At 46.0% G+C, this 16,268-nt stretch overlaps 1 protein-coding gene across 3 annotated transcripts in view; it reads left to right on the plus strand.

The window, feature by feature from the left end:
• Positions 1 to 16,268, plus strand: part of KIAA0196 (KIAA0196 ortholog) — a 63,509-nt gene that overhangs the window by 32,658 nt on the left and 14,583 nt on the right. For 2 of the 3 annotated variants that reach the window (XM_014548051.1, XM_014548053.1), the window contains 10 exons: positions 299 to 423; positions 2,737 to 2,899; positions 3,280 to 3,382; positions 3,471 to 3,550; positions 6,634 to 6,737; positions 9,082 to 9,211; positions 10,681 to 10,777; positions 11,506 to 11,659; positions 14,432 to 14,519; positions 15,530 to 15,927. In XM_014548051.1, the coding sequence (XP_014403537.1) occupies positions 299 to 423; positions 2,737 to 2,899; positions 3,280 to 3,382; positions 3,471 to 3,550; positions 6,634 to 6,737; positions 9,082 to 9,211; positions 10,681 to 10,777; positions 11,506 to 11,659; positions 14,432 to 14,519; positions 15,530 to 15,586 (1,101 nt within the window). In that variant the 3' untranslated portion in view covers positions 15,587 to 15,927. Of the gene's footprint in view, positions 1 to 298; positions 424 to 2,736; positions 2,900 to 3,279; positions 3,383 to 3,470; positions 3,551 to 6,633; positions 6,738 to 9,081; positions 9,212 to 10,680; positions 10,778 to 11,505; positions 11,660 to 14,431; positions 14,520 to 15,529; positions 15,928 to 16,268 lie in introns of those variants that run through there. The other variant, XR_001364130.1, reaches the window with a different exon arrangement.

Raw genomic sequence — 16,268 nt, forward strand, 5'->3', positions numbered from 1 at the left:
AATTGAAACTTTGTTGCCTTTAGCGGAGGCCACAGCCGGCCAGGGCAGGTGAGAAGCTTGGCTTCCTCCATCGCCGGGGAAACCAAGTCTCCTGCTTGCTCCAGCTCTGTGGCTGCTGGCCGCCATCTTGGTTGGGTTAATTTGCATATAGTCGCTCTGATTGGCTGATGGGTGTGGCTTGGGGGGTAGCAAAGGGACAGTCAATTTGCATGTTTCTCTTTTATTAGATTAGATGTGGAAAAAGCATAACTAGGTTACCTGGTCAAAGATGTACCAAATATTTGTTTTTTTCTTCTAGATTCAAGACTGGCAAAGTATGTACCAGTCCACTCATATTCCAATACCAAAGTTTACCCCTGTGGATGAGTCTGTGACGTTTATCGGTCGGCTCTGCAGAGAAATCTTGCGGATCACAGACCCAAAGTAGGTGCATCTGAACTCCACTGGCCTTGAACACCAGGGACGATCGAAGTCTACACATGTGTTGCATATACTGAGGTCACAGCTTTGCTTATTGAAATTCACTTTTTTGAGACTATGTATTTTCCTCAGTCCAAAGAGATAGAGATCAAAATAACCCTAAGGTTTGTTTGGCCACCTATGCTCCTCTTGCTCCCCATTTAACATTCTACTTTCTTGGACCAGTGGACATCCCAATATATCAAATTATTTTTTAAATTACAAATTGCTTCTCTGTATCTAGTAGCGTGTGTGCATGAACGAGCACATGCGCACACGTGCACACACACACACACACACACACACACACATTCCAGCCACAGGGTCTTGCACTTGTCGGTTCATATCCTGGCCCTTTAAGATGACCCTCTTGTTTCTTAGCCCGCACCAAGGCACCTTTGATAGCAAGAACTAACCTTTTCCTGAGCACTTACCGCGTGCTCTCTTCCCAGAACATGATCTGCGTTCTTTCACTTACTCATTACAAGAGTCTTCGAACAAGCACACACGCACACGTGCACACACACACACATATTCCAGCCACAGGGTCTTGCACTTGTCGGTTGATATCCTGGCCTTTTAAGATGACCTTGTTTCTTAGCCCGCACCAAGGCACCTTTCATAGCAAGAACTAACCTTTTCCTGAGCACTTACCTTGTGCTCTCTTCCCAGAACGTGATCTGCGTTCTTTCACTTACTCATTACAAGAGTCTTATGAGGTAGGCACTGTTACTCTTTCCATTTTAAAAATGAAGTGACTGAGGCACAGAAAAGATAAGTCACTTGCCCAAAATCTCACAGAGTGAATGGTGGACCCAGAATACACACCAGGAACCAGCTCTTCTTTTAAAAATGAAGTGACTGAGGCACAGAAAAGATAAATCACTTGCCCAAAATCTCACAGAGTTAGTAAATGGTGGACCCAGAATACACACCAGGAACCAGCTCTTAAGTCCTGTGGCGATCAAGGGCAGACCACATAGGCACATAGGAATCAAGGGCAGACCACACAGTTTATAGAGTCACAGAAACTTAGATAATCAAAACTTCCCTTGTCAATATGTAAACTTAATCCAAAAATTCCATCGGAAATGAGTGTTGTCTAAGAGTAATTGATCCAAACCTTTTGTAGCTCCTCCTTTCCTGGTGCCCACGGGTTCATCACTGAATCCTTTCTAGAAAACTACCCCCAGATGCCACACTAATAGTTACAGAGGGTTTAAGCACGATAAGGGCTTTCAGGTCAAGTGTTGACTTGATCGTCAGTGCTGGGAGCCTCGTGAGTGACAAAGTGCCAGCACTGGGCGATGGAGGGCACACCTCGAAGCCTGAAAGGTTTCCGTGTGCAGTTCTGGAAATCTCTCGCTCTTCTCATTTACTTCCAGAGTCACATCTCCCAGCCCTCGCGGCTCTCACTGCCTCCCAAGTTCCATTTCGGTAAAGTCGCCTAATGGTTCTTAGAATTGGGCACATCATGTGTGGAGTGTGAAATTGCCGGGGCTGGGAATCCATGCCAGACTTGCCAAGTCAGACTCCCCGGGAGTGGGTTTGGCCATCTGCTTGTAACGTAGTCTACCAGAGATTCAAGGTCCCGGCCCCACGTGTGGAACCGTTAAAATGGTGGTTGAGAGTGTGGTGTGGGAATCAGGCCTCTCTGAGCCTCAGTTATCTCACCTGTAGAGAAAGGGCCACTTCCTCTCATGAGGAAGAAAAAGAGAGCACACGGGAGGAGCTCTGCCCAGCGCCTGGCCTGGGAGAAGTGCTCAGCAAAAGGCTGCCTGTCGTCATGGTCACGCTCCTGAGTCCAAACGGAGTCATTGTTGCTACCAGAACTGGGAGAAAGAGGAAATGGCTTGTCACTGTACTCTCAAATGTTACATAGGATTCAAAGTTTCTTTCTTACCAAAGTGCAGATAATACATGACTTGTCCCCAGTTTCTGGAAATTTAAAGATAGGCCCCATGGAGAGACACCCGGGCCCTAAAGTCCTCCAGCCTGACACCCAAGTCTAACCTTGTCCTCTTGGCATGACTCCAAGCAACAGCCCAACCAGCGACATAGTGTAGGGCAGGAAAAGGGGGTGCAGTGCAGTGCACCGCCCTGGTCCCTCGGGCATCGCCGTGAAGGTGCATACGCTGGGTGCCTGCAGGCAGAGGTTATTCAGCACGAGCCATGTCCCCGCTGTTTTCCATGTCTGATGCCCCAAAGCCGCGGAGTCCTCCATCTCTTAAGGATGACTCAGCTGCTTCTGGGCTTTGGGTGTGTTTTGTGTTGCAGGATGACATGTCACATTGACCAGCTGAACACATGGTATGACATGAAAACACACCAAGAAGTGACCAGCAGCCGCCTCTTCTCGGAAATCCAGACCACGCTGGGGACCTTCGGGCTGAATGGGCTGGACAGGCTGCTGTGCTTTATGATCGTGAAGGAGCTCCAGGTGAGCCCGGCGAGACGGGAGTGGGCCACTCCACTTTCCTTTCATCCTTTCCCGTACTGACGTGTATGAGACTCCGGTAGGTATGTAAGGACGAGAAGCAACTAGAATCTCGCAGCCAGCATAGTATTTTTGTGGGCAGATGGTTTTTGTGAGTTTCATCTTGGGAAAATAAGACTTTTTCTCATTGAAGCCAGCAACTAGCTCCTCCCAAAAGTGGGTGTTTCTGAGGGGAACCGGAGGCAGCTGCTTCCCGGGACCCTCCTTACAGCGTAGTGTGACATGGGCCAGTCTGTGTGCTACTGAACAATTAGGTAACTGGAGTACTTGCTCATCTTATTCATTATATTTGGTTCTTTGATTTTGCCTTCTTCTTGTTCTAGAATTTCCTCAGTATGTTTCAGAAAATTATCATGAGAGACAAAACTGTGCAGGATACTTTAAAAACCCTCATGAATGCTGTCAGCCCCCTCAAAAGCATTGTAGGTAAGTGTTCTGAAACTAGCCTGAGGTGCAGATAACACTGTAACCTTTCCAAATTCACTAAATAGAAAATTATATTTTAACTTTTCAGCCAATTCGAATAAAATTTATTTTTCCGCCATTGCCAAAACACAGAAGATTTGGACAGCTTATCTCGAGGCTATAATGAAGGTATGTTGTGGAAGAAAGGGTGATAATGCTGTGTTTTTTAAATTATTAATTTCTTATAATTTTGTTGCTCAAAGAAAGCCACTCTTCTTTTGTCATTAAAACAAAAACACTTCAATTTGTCATTATTTCTGTAATTTATTTGTCTCTTTATCTTCCTCTCTTGGGGCTGTTCTTGACTATGCTTTTTATTGGCCTGTGGGTTTTTTTTGCTCAAGGAATCTGTTTCTTTCTGAAATGCCTTTTGGCAAGAAGTGCTTTCACACAGGAAATGGGAAATTAATCGTCCATCTCACAAAAACGTCCATTCCGTGACTGCTCTGTCCGGTTACAGATCGTTTATCTCCTTCCCCTCTGTCTGCATGGATGTTAAAAGCCAGGTTCTCTGGGGCATAAAGCGTCCTTACACTGCAAATAGGACACTGTGTCCCTGGAAATGAACGGGAAAGTGAAATGAGGAGATTAATTTGCTGGATGGAAATCAGCTTGTAGAACCCGCTCTCTGCTCTCCTGCCTGGCCCTGTGACGGGCGCTCTGAATCTTCCCAGTGTCCTTCTCTTGTCGCTTGATGACCCGAGACATTCGACAGCCCTTTCCTGGCACTCGTTATGTACAAAGCATCATCAGTTGTTGGGTGACACAAAGTTAAAGGAAACGCTACCTGTCTCCTCAGAATACCTATTGACAGTCTGTCTGCTAGATTTCCTGCTGGAAAACTGATTCATGGTTAAAAGTGTCCCATAAAGGAAACGTCTAGAATGCCATAGGAATTTGCAAAAGTTCCATTCTCTTGTTCCCAGTGACAGAAGTTGCTCATTGAGTCAATACTCATTGTTGTCTTGGCCAAACTCACAATGTATTTCCCACCATTTCAGTGAGTTGTTTATGGGTGTGTGTTTAATTTAGAAACAAACAGAATAGGCAACACTAGGAGCCTTTGGCCTCTTGTTATGAAACCTGATGTTCCGTCACCAAGTGACTTTCAAATACTGAGAGCTTCTCAGGCCGAGTTTCTAATCGTGGGAAAACCTGGGCAGAGTGAGGAGTGGCCTGAGGTCGGTCTGTGGGAGCCGAGGGAGGGGACGGGTTCTCGGGGAAAGCTTGGGCGTGTTCTGCTTGGTGGCCAGGCAGTTCGAAGGCCACTGTCTGTTACAGACCACGGTTCGTTGTCATAGCTGGTGACTCTGCAGTAGCCAAGTATTGTGCTTTAGTGACCTTTGCCTAAAGCCCCAGGGACAAGTTTGTCACCTTGGAAATAACCTGCTGTTCAATAGTGACCATAGCCACGAGCCACGAGTTGATGTTGAGCACCTAAAACGTGCCTTGGGAGGCCAAGAAACCGAACCTTTAATCTTATTTCATTTTAATCAGTTTAAATAAATAGCCACATGTGGCTAGTGGCTGCTGTATTTCTAGAGAAATCATGGCAAAAGAGATGATCCAAATATCTCTAAATAGGCAATTAAATGGGTAGAATGAGCTCCAGTGTTGTATGAAAGGCTTGGAGTAAGTAAGCACCAAAAAGAGAAAGTGTTGGTCACCGATATTCAGTGTGCTTTAAATGAGAACAAGTTATGTTAAACTGACTTTATTTGTTTCCATTTCTAGATTGGTACTTTCAAGGGAACCCTTGACATTGAGTATCTGGAATTAAGCAAGGAATTAGATGGGCCAGATACAAGGTTGGAGGCACATTTTTTAGTGGTTTGAGAGAACCCACTGTTTTCTTGGCTTACCCTATTCTGACTTTAAAGTAATATTTTTCTGTAACAAACGGTTTCTCACTTATAAATAGCATTTTTTACAAAGGCTTTTATTTTCCTCACCCAAGTAGAATGATAGTCTGGTAAGAATAATGGTCGAAAGTAATACATTTGAGGTCATTTAACACTGTAACTGTTACAAGCTCCATTTATCTAAATGATAACTTGTCTTTTTGTTTGTAGAGAAGGCCACTCTCTTTTTCTTAATTTTTCTCTGCTCCCAACAACTCAGAGTAAATGTGTTCATTTCCCCTTTGTTGTTGCTGTTTTATAAAACAGCCTCCCCTCGTGCCCCTCTACTCCCATCACTAACCATTTAGGGATACCTTTCCTAGAATGGAACATAAGAAATGTACTGGCACAGAAAGTTATACTGTTGTCTTTATGATGCCAACAAGTTTATGGGAGCAGGCTGAAGTCTATCTCAAACCAGATCCCTAAGTAGTTTCTATCACCTCATTGTTCCTTGGGAATTACAGTGGTTGATGCACTGTGTTGACATAACTGTTTCACCAATCTGTTTTTAATAGTCTGGTAATTACCTTTGGGTACAGTTGGCTCCCAGGATCCTATCTGCTTTATTTTGTGCACATGAAAGAATTATTCTGAGACAGTGTCTGTGTGCTTCGCCAGATTCCAGTAGGGGTTCAAGGTACAAAAACAAGGTTAAGGACCCCTAGACTTGGGTGTAGCATCTTTAGGGGACTTTCTTGGTAGATTTTATGTGGATTATTATTTTTTAACCCAGATTATTACATGATGTTTATTCCTGAGTGATGTGGATGGAACACATATTCACCAAATTTTAGAGTATTCGAGGGAATGGCATCCTGAGCACTTGTTTCGATGAGGACAAATAAAGGAGGTATTTGTTCTCAATATGGGACACCTGTTCTCCTAGCAGCTACTACACTTGGAGAACTTATTCCCAAAGAGCAAACATAGAGCTCCAAAACAGACACCTTTAACACATGGACACTGAGCATCACTTCTCAGGGGAAGGCGCTTGGGCTTAGTCAGCCTTAGTCAGCAATGTCGAGCAGATTACACTCCTGCTCGACATTGTAATTTATAATACGAGCGCCTTTGCAGAATACTAGACCCGGGGCTATGCTGAGGTCGGCACACTGGAGTCCATCCGGTTTCCTGGCGTGGGGTCTTGTGCTCCATCGGGGTGACGTTGCTCTCAGCAGGGAGCCAGTCCAGGCGGTCCCCCCATTTTCCTGTAGAACCTGTGACCCTCCAGTAAAAAGTGTTTGCCTCCTTCCCGTCGCTGAGATGCCCACCTGCCCCACCTGTTCTTTCTCTCTCGCTTGTTCACAGGTGGGGCAGATGCAGATTCTGAGACAACAGATTGCCAACGAATTAAATTACTCTTGTCGATTTGACTCCAAACATCTGGCAGCCGCCCTGGAGAATCTCAATAAGTAAGTGCCAGCATTTGAAAGAGCCCGATTCTTCCGTACCTACTCAAAATGTTAAGTTCTTTTTGGGTAAGAAGGCTCTCTGGATGAATAGGCTGCTTCCCGTATTGTCCCTTGGTGTGTGTGTGTGTCTGTCTTTTTCTTGATGGATTCATTTCTTCAACCAACGAATATTGATCACTTAACACATACCAGACACCGTAGTAGGTACTTGCACAGATTGAGAAAGCAGTTACAGTTGGCCTCTGAACACCACGGGTTTGAACTGTTTGGGTCCACTTATAATGTAGATTTTTTCCCAATAAATACTATAGTGTTTTTTCTCTTATGACTTTCTTAACACTTTTCTCTAGCTTACTTTAAGAATACAGCATATAATACATATAACTTACAAAATGTGTTAATCAGTGTGTATGTAATCAGTAAGGCTTCTGGTCAACAGTAAGCTATATCGTTAGGGCTTTCTTGGTAGATTTTATGTGGATTATTATTTTTTAACCCAGATTATTACATGATGTTTATCCTGAGTGATGTAGAACACATATTCACCAAATTTTAGAGTATTCGAGGGAATGGCATCCTGAGCACTTGTTTCGATGAGGACAAATAAAGGAGGTAGGGCTGCTCCTAGCAGCTACTACACTTGGAGAACTTATTCCCAAAGAGCAAACATAGAGCTCCAAAACAGACACCTTTAACACATGGACACTGAGCATCACTTCTCAGGGGAAGGCGCTTGGGCTTAGTCAGCCTTAGTCAGCAATGTCGAGCAGATTACACTCCTGCTCGACATTGTAATTTATAATACGAGGAGCTCCAAAACAGACACCTTTAACCATGAACGCTGAGCATCACCGGGCCCCTTTGCAGAATACTAGACCCGGGGCTATGCTGAGGTCGGCACACTGGAGTCCATCCGGTTTCCTGGCATGGGCTCTTGTGCTCCATCGGGGTGACGTTGCTCTCAGCAGGGAGCCAGTCCAGGCGGTCCCCCCATTTTCCTGTAGAACCTGTGACCCTCCAGTAAAAAGTGTTTGCCTCCTTCCCGTCGCTGAGATGCGCCTTTGCAGAATACTAGACCCGGGGCTATGCTGAGGTCGGCACACTGGAGTCCATCCGGTTTCCTGGCGTGGGGTCTTGTGCTCCATCGGGGTGACGTTGCTCTCAGCAGGGAGCCAGTCCAGGCGGTCCCCCCATTTTCCTGTAGAACCTGTGACCCTCCAGTAAAAAGTGTTTGCCTCCTTCCCGTCGCTGAGATGCCCACCTGCCCCACCTGTTCTTTCTCTCTCGCTTGTTCACAGGTGGGGCAGATGCAGATTCTGAGACAACAGATTGCCAACGAATTAAATTACTCTTGTCGATTTGACTCCAAACATCTGGCAGCCGCCCTGGAGAATCTCAATAAGTAAGTGCCAGCATTTGAAAGAGCCCGATTCTTCCGTACCTACTCAAAATGTTAAGTTCTTTTTGGGTAAGAAGGCTCTCTGGATGAATAGGCTGCTTCCCGTATTGTCCCTTGGTGTGTGTGTGTGTCTGTCTTTTTCTTGATGGATTCATTTCTTCAACCAACGAATATTGATCACTTAACACATACCAGACACCGTAGTAGGTACTTGCACAGATTGAGAAAGCAGTTACAGTTGGCCTCTGAACACCACGGGTTTGAACTGTTTGGGTCCACTTATAATGTAGATTTTTTCCCAATAAATACTATAGTGTTTTTTCTCTTATGACTTTCTTAACACTTTTCTCTAGCTTACTTTAAGAATACAGCATATAATACATATAACTTACAAAATGTGTTAATCAGTGTGTATGTAATCAGTAAGGCTTCTGGTCAACAGTAAGCTATTAGTATGTAGGTTTTGAGGAGCCAAAAGTTATACATGGGTTTCCGATTGTGCATGTTGTTCGAGGGTCAACTGTTACCAAAACCCCCACTTGGCTGTCCACAGGACTGAGTCACTGAGCATCCTGTGGGCAATTAGAAGTGTTTTCTTTGCGAGGCGTGGCTCTGGGCACACATCCTGGGTACAGTCCTTCTCCAATGAGTTGTTCTCATTCCAAGCTCCCTACTTAAGATAAGTAATTCGTGCTTCTTGGTCAAACAGTTCAGTCAGTTCACAAAACTTGAGTGGTGAAAGCATTTGATCTGGGTGAATTCCAGAAGCTAAAGCAATTTGAGGTTAAATTGGAGGCCTGGCACTGGAGAATGAGAAGGATCAAGCCCTCATTTTCCAGATGAGGACACTGAGGCCCTGAAAGATTACATCATAGTCTGTACTAACTGTTGTAAAATTCCATGAGTTTCTAACATGTATCACTGCTTTGTGTTTCTTTCACGCAGGGCTCTCCTAGCAGACATCGAAGCCCACTACCAGGACCCCTCCCTGCCTTACCCCAAAGAAGATAACACACTCTTATATGAAATCACAGCCTACTTGGAGGCAGCTGGCATTCACAACCCACTAAATAAGGTTGATGATTAAAATGTATAATGGTGTGGTGGGAGACACGTGGTCCACAAAGGCGCTTTGGCCCGAGTAGCAGATCACTGGGCTAAAGTCCTGGGAGAACCTGGGTTCAGATCCCAGCACCTCCCTTCCTTCACTCAAGTCCCCGCCCCTCTGAGCTCCTTTTTCCCACAGGTAACAGGAGGGTGTGCTCACACCTTTCCTGCCTGACTCTGGCTGAGGGACTCAGACGATACAGTGTTTGCCAGAGCTCCTTAACAAGCAAAACGGGCTCTGTCTGTAAGAGACTCCTTTTAGGCTTGTCCAGGGTTTGATACCTGAATTGCAACCAAATGGTGGCATTGATCCTTCCTGCTGTGTCTGATGGTAATCACAGCTGTAGCCTGGGGCTCCTAATGCCCCTGCAATCACGACCTCCGAAGTCCCCTGAGAACTGGACGTTTTCTCACAAGTTGGTATCAGATCTCCTCTGGTGGCAACACCTGTTCCTGTGAACGTTCATGTTCTGATGACTTTGATTATAGGATGTTATCTCGCCCTATATTACCTTGGTAAAATCTATAACGTGAAATTTTGAAATCTGTATGATCCCCTGGGTGTTTTGGTTAAAAGATTATGAACCTAGATAGCAGCTCACATTTTTTGAGTACTTACACCGAGCCAAGCACTGAAACGTGCCATTGTTGGGCGAGGAGCCCGAGGCTCAGAGGCGGATCATGTTCCTCGTCCCAGTGGATCTTGTCCCAGTCGATCTCGGTCTCACAGCAACTCTATGAAACATGCCATTGTTGGGTGAGGAACCTGAGGCTCAGAGGTGGATCACGTCCCTGGGCTCCTCACTAGTTAGTGTGGAGCCAGGCAGTCTAAGCAGAGCCCTGCTCCCCAGCCAGAACGCGACCCTGTACTCAGGCTGCTGCGGGGGAGGGAGAGGGCTAAGTATCTACCTCCTGCCAGGTGAACTGGGAGGGAGACTGCTCTGTGACACTGCCCAGGGCTCAGCAAATGACAGGAGACATCTGCTTGCTTTCTGCGTGTGTCCTGCCACGCGCAGCCCTGTGGAGCTTTCCTTCCTTCTGCCTCCTCCCCACCCTCCCTCTGTCCTCCCTTCTTCCCTCCAGCTTTGCCTTGACTATTGTACTTGCTTTCCTTTCTATCCCACTCTTGCTCATCACTCTTTTCCTCCCTCCCTTTGTTAATGACATTCAGAGGATTGTGAGGAGGGAGGAGTAGCTGTTAATCTCTAAGCAAAATTGTTCCTTTCCCAGAGGGCTAATTATTATATAGGTATTTATGTTTTCGGGAATCCGGTGATGTTAAATAAACTCTGAAGGCAGCAAATTAGTGGAACATCCTAGTTTTAGGTGGTCTGAAAAGGAAATTGAAATAAAAAGGAACCCTTCCATTTATAAATGTGTTCTGCAGTGTTGTGCAATGTGAAAAAACATCCATTTTTTGTACCTTTCTCTTTCCAGATATACATAACAACCAAGCGCCTACCCTACTTCCCCGTTGTCAACTTTCTATTTCTGATCGCTCAATTGCCAAAACTTCAGTACAACAAAAACCTAGGTATGAGATGAATCTATTATTTGCAATAAGTAGCAATATCAATAGATCAATAACTAACAAAACAGCTCTTTGTATAGAATGCTATGTCACATATTTTCTTAATTAAATCTATGTTTATAAAATCCTTATCTTTGGGCCTCTGAAACTTAATGCCCCTCCATGAAATGGGGACAGTGAATTTCCTATCAACCTACCATAGTCCACCTTTATTTCCAGTGGTTAATTATTCAACTTGTAAAAGGTGTGGGGCCTTGGCTTCTTTCCTTTCTGTAAAGTTTAGGCAGCTGATTATGGTTCTGCCTCCTGCCCGCCCCCTACTGGGGATCGAGCCTACAACCCAGGCATGTGCCCTGACTGGGAGTTGAACTGTGACCTCCTGGTTCATAGGTCGATGGTCAACCACTGAGCCACACCAGCCAGGCTCATTTATATTTTTTATATCTTTAAATTTTTCTACAATCGCATGCTGTAATTATATAATGCAAAAGACAGAGTGATGGTAATTGTAAAACTGAGTAATTGTTGTATCATGTTGAATCCTTCAGACCACAAGCAGCCCCCACCAATCCCGGGTCTAACTCAAAATGTAGTCCAGGGTTATTATTCCTTCCAAATAGTCCTGTGCCAGTGAGGATGTGGCCCAAACAGGAGCGTCCCTACTGACTGGACGTCGCCAGAGGCCAGTCTTTGACCTGGTGGTGTAACTGGTGGTCTGCGGTTCCTTGCAGGAATGGTCTGCCGCAAACCTGCCGACCCCGTGGACTGGCCGCCGCTCGTCCTGGGACTGCTCACCCTGCTGAAGCAGTTTCATTCACGGTACACGGAGCAGTTCCTGGCTCTGATCGGCCAGTTCATCCGCTCCACAGTGGAGCAGTGTACCAGGTACGTAGGCCAGGAGTGCATGGGACCCGTACGGGAGGGGCGTTCCCTGGTACACCAGGTTCCTCTTAGTGCCTCGCCGGGCAGATGGGGATGGGCTGCTCAGCCTGCTCAATAAAGCAAGTCAGGGCACATCTCCTTGTTTCAAGGAAATTAAGGTGGGCCCCTCCTTAGTTGCCCTGCCCAGGGTGCTCCAGGTACATTCACAGGGATGTTGCATGAATGAGTCACGACCATGATTAGTGCGGGGATGCCTCTCTCAGACCTCAGGAGCCTGCGTGCCCTGGCTGGGCCACAGCCAGGTACAGCTCCACACCCTTGGTGGGAGGCAGGGAGCATGGCTGTCAGACGCTGGACACAGCTCGAGCCCTGGTGTGTAATGAGACCGAAATCACACCCCAGTTCCTATTGAATACAAAGCTTGTAAACCTTTCATTCTTCCCCCTCCCCAAAAAGTTATTTGCGTGAGATGCTGGGTCCTGAGCCTCCTTCTCTGGTACCCTAATGGCTCAGCCCGGCTAACTGAAATTCTGTCACGTCACACATTCAAAACCTGGGAGATTACCACCTGGCCGCGTGTGTCAGTGTGACTTAAAGACAACGAGGATGGTCTTCCCAGCCCTCTGCTGATCGGACGTCATTTCAGAGGCCATTTTATTTGCCTCCTTCCACAGGCAAGATCAGCTCTCAGGTGTCCCGGGCAGGTAGTCATCCGGTCTCCACTGGGACACGCCCTTCCGTGAGGCACTCATTACCTCTCAAGGCAACACCAGACACTGGTAGAGTCGTTCTCATCATTGAAAGGTTCCTGATTGCACACAATAAGCGGAAAATGCCCTCCCATCTTGGAAACGTCATTCACTGGGCCTTCTCCGACCCTTTTATTAGACAGAATAAAGCTGTCTCCTTCCTTGGCATCATCACCACAGGTTGTTACTGTCCCGCCACCTTAGGGCTTCTCTCTTCTTTCGGGGAGTGCTCCACCTGTTCCCTGACGTACTGGTGACCTCTCCGGGGGTTCTCGTTTGTTACTAGTTTGGCCATCTCACAGTGTGTTTTCCCAGATTCCAAATACAGCCTCCCCTTAGGGTGGAGGGGTGTCACACCCCTTCCTTCCGGGTCCCCCTCAGTGCACCTAGAATCGCAGTACCGGGTCCTTGACATCCACTGTATACCAGTGGCTCATAGTGGGGTGGAGGAGTTATCACACCCCTTCCTTCTGGGTCCCCCTCAGTGCACCTAGAATCGCAGTACTGGGTCCTTGACATCCACTGTATACCAGTGGCTCATAGTGATTTTATATTCATTTTAAATCCTGCCATCTTTTCTCCGTGGGCCTCAACCAGGCCAGCCCTCCCCGGTCTTATGTCACAGTTAGAATAACACTGGATATTTTTCTAGGACATGTGGTCGGCCTTTTTCAAAGAGCAAATTTATTTTTTAACAATTGAAATATAGAAGAGCACTTGGAAGGATGGGGAAATCTCAATAAAGAAATTGTCACAATCGTAAAATAAGGGCAATTGCAAAGGAAAGTAGCAGGCCCCAAAAATCTGATGAATCTCGCCCAGGGCCATGGGGAGAGGAGAGGAGGCCAAGGACTCGTTCAAGTGGCACCAGGGCGGTGGTTTCCAGTCACCTCCACACCCGGCCACCCCCAGTCGTAGTGCACCGTCTGTCAGGAGTTGGGGGGTCCACCTCCTGTTTCTTCTTCAATAATGACTACAAAGGAGTAAGTGTGCCTCTAGTCTGGCTTGTTCCTGGCAACCCGAGAGAGGTCACCAGCTTACAGGGGTCAAGCTGCAGCTCAGGATTTCTGATTTGGCTAAGTGAAGTGACGTAGGGACTCGAGATGTATGGAGAAGCCTTCCTTCCCTGGTTCCAAGCAGAGCAAATATAAATGTAGCCCTGGCCACACCTGAAAGATTGAGAGCAGTGGGAACTTTTCCAGTTGCAATCATCTTAAACGTTCTTTTCAAAGCAAAAAATCATTAGAGAAATACATCAGTAATCCATTTCCATAGCATCCTTTGTTTAGAAAATGCCAATCTGTACATAAATTGGAAATAGTTCTCATACCCAAAACTCATCTTGAGAAAAGTAATGTAAGCTGCACAAGATGACCATCATGCATGCTGCTGCATTCCCAGCTCTAGAGTGGCTGGCACTATAACTGTGTGAATAAATACATGAGTAGGATCCATATGGAAAATTACAAGACGCCGTATTTACTTGCCACCTTCAAATATACAGTACTGGTCCAGGCACAGTCCCAGGTACTGGAGACAGAACGATGAAGACATGAACAACCGAAAATATAAGAGGCCTGGGGAAGATTCCAGGCACACTGAGAGCACAAGGAAAAGGCCATCCGCCCACGGGAGCCAGGGCGGACTGTGCCGAGGAGGAAGTACCCAAGCTGGGTAGAAGTTTACTTTCAAATAAGCATGCAGAGGGAAAGTAGCTGCAGAGGCTGGAGGGCATGGGGAAATGTGGCCTGTTCGGGGGCCTGCCAGTCTTTGAACCATGAAGCGCTGAGGGATACCGAGGGGTGAGTCCAGACAGACGGCCAGGTCCACGTGAACCACAGTTTATCCTCTACGCTATACTATGAAACTAGGCGAGCAGGATAATGACTTGGTATGAATCAAAGTGTTCTTGTAGGTGTTTCTTTGACTGCATTTAGTAATCTGTCGTTGAGTTCGTATTTCAGTATCCTGACTGGGGGTCTCCCATGTGCAACGCAGTTAATCGATCCAGAGTGTTCTCTTACAGCCAGAAGGTCCCTGAAATGCCTGCAGATGTTGTAGGTGCCCTTCTGTTCCTGGAGGATTATGTTCGGTACACAAAACTCCCCAGGAGGGTAAGTGATAAATAAAGAACTGCATTATGCCTTTTGTAAAAAGGTGGTATTGCGTGGCCCCGACTTAGAAGTGAAGTTCAGTAGCTCATTCTCAGGGGATGCCTGTCCCCTCGCCACTGCTCTGCACACAGCTCTGAGACGTCCTTCCTTCTCCACCATGCTAAGAGCTTCGCAAGGAGACAGAAGGTCTACCGTACCCCTGGCAGCAGCTTCCCCAGTTGAGGAGGTGAGATGCGCAGTCCAGGAGAGAATTCCTTCAGTGCCAGGGTAGAGAAACAACCAGGTGTGGTGTGTTCTCTCCAAGTAACCGGGTTAAGTTCATGTTACAGCTAAAGTTACATATGACCACTGTTCCAAAAATGACACACCCCTTTTTACCTTTCAAGAATTGTTTTCCTAAGTGTGTGTGTGTGTGTGTGTAATCTGGAAGAATTCAATACAAAATAATTATCAGTTTAGTTCTAAGGGATTGAGATCAGATTCTTTCTTATACTCCTGCATTTATTAAATTTCCTCTAATAAGCAGTTGATACCTTTATAATAAAAAAAAAATTAAGCACTGCTTTTAAAAAAATACCAATTTCTAGCACCTGGAGATTGCCTAGCTCTACACCCCACCCCATCCTACCCCTCAGAACAGCTCAGGAATGGGTGCCTATGTGGGCCTTCTTCTCATCCCCCTCTGGCTTGGTCACTGGCCAGACTTCCTGAAGATATTACCTCTTAGTACTTCCTAGCACATCACAGTGCCTTTAAGAGTTCAGGTTTGCAGGCACGGGGAGCTGGGCAGCATCCCCTGAGATGTCAGCAGTGCCAAGAAAATAGGCACCAGGATGGAGAACACCAGGAACAGAAGCGTGGTCTCAAGGCGTGGCCCACCCCTTGAGGCCAGTGCTCCCTGGGATTCCCCCTGCTAGAAGGATATCCTCATTTCTTCAGTTTTCATTTGGGAAATGTTGCATGTGTTCTGAATAACACTATGAATAATTTAACTCGTTTTATTATTTCAGGTTGCTGAAGCACACGTGCCTAATTTCATTTTTGATGAGTTCAGAACAGTACTGTAACTTGATTTCTTCTTCTACTTTGATGAAAGGATTATCCCTAAATCTTCCCACCATCACTAAAATGAATTAAGAGGATGAAACTCAACTGCTCATATAAACTTCATGTTTTCCCTTTATCGTGGGAAACATCAGACATTCTGAGTAAGATGTATCTCATGGAATAGATAATAGACTATTGTTTAAATCATGGTATTATATGCAATTTATATCATGTAGAAGCAAAACACACTTTTGTACTGCCTCTTTAAAAATGCTGAATGTACGTATAAATCCATTTAGTTTTATGTTCTAAAGAACTATTTGTGCAGCTCCAGATTTTCAGTAAAATAGTATTGCCAGTACCCAGTGCTCTGGTTTATTCGAAAACTATGTATTCACTGTGCAAACACCTTGTCTGGAAGGTCCTATGGACACACCCAGGACAGGCTGGTGGCTCCTAGTGATAGTCAAACTAGCAGCAAATGCAGTGACCACACAATCTGTGGACTACAGACTAAGGAAGTTTCTTAGTGTCTGTGGCTCACAGTCCCTCTTCTAATCTCAGACACCCTCAGGGGTTCCAGCATCTCTTCTGAGAAAGTGAGTTTTTAAACAGAAAATAGAACTTTGGGAACCAAGGGAATGAATCAAGGCAAAGTGATGGATGCAAATGAGTCCATTAGTAAGTTGGCCAGAGAAAAAG

This window comes from Myotis brandtii, unplaced genomic scaffold (genome assembly GCF_000412655.1).
Source record: "Myotis brandtii unplaced genomic scaffold, ASM41265v1 scaffold494, whole genome shotgun sequence".
Taxonomy (NCBI): Eukaryota; Metazoa; Chordata; class Mammalia; order Chiroptera; family Vespertilionidae; genus Myotis; species Myotis brandtii.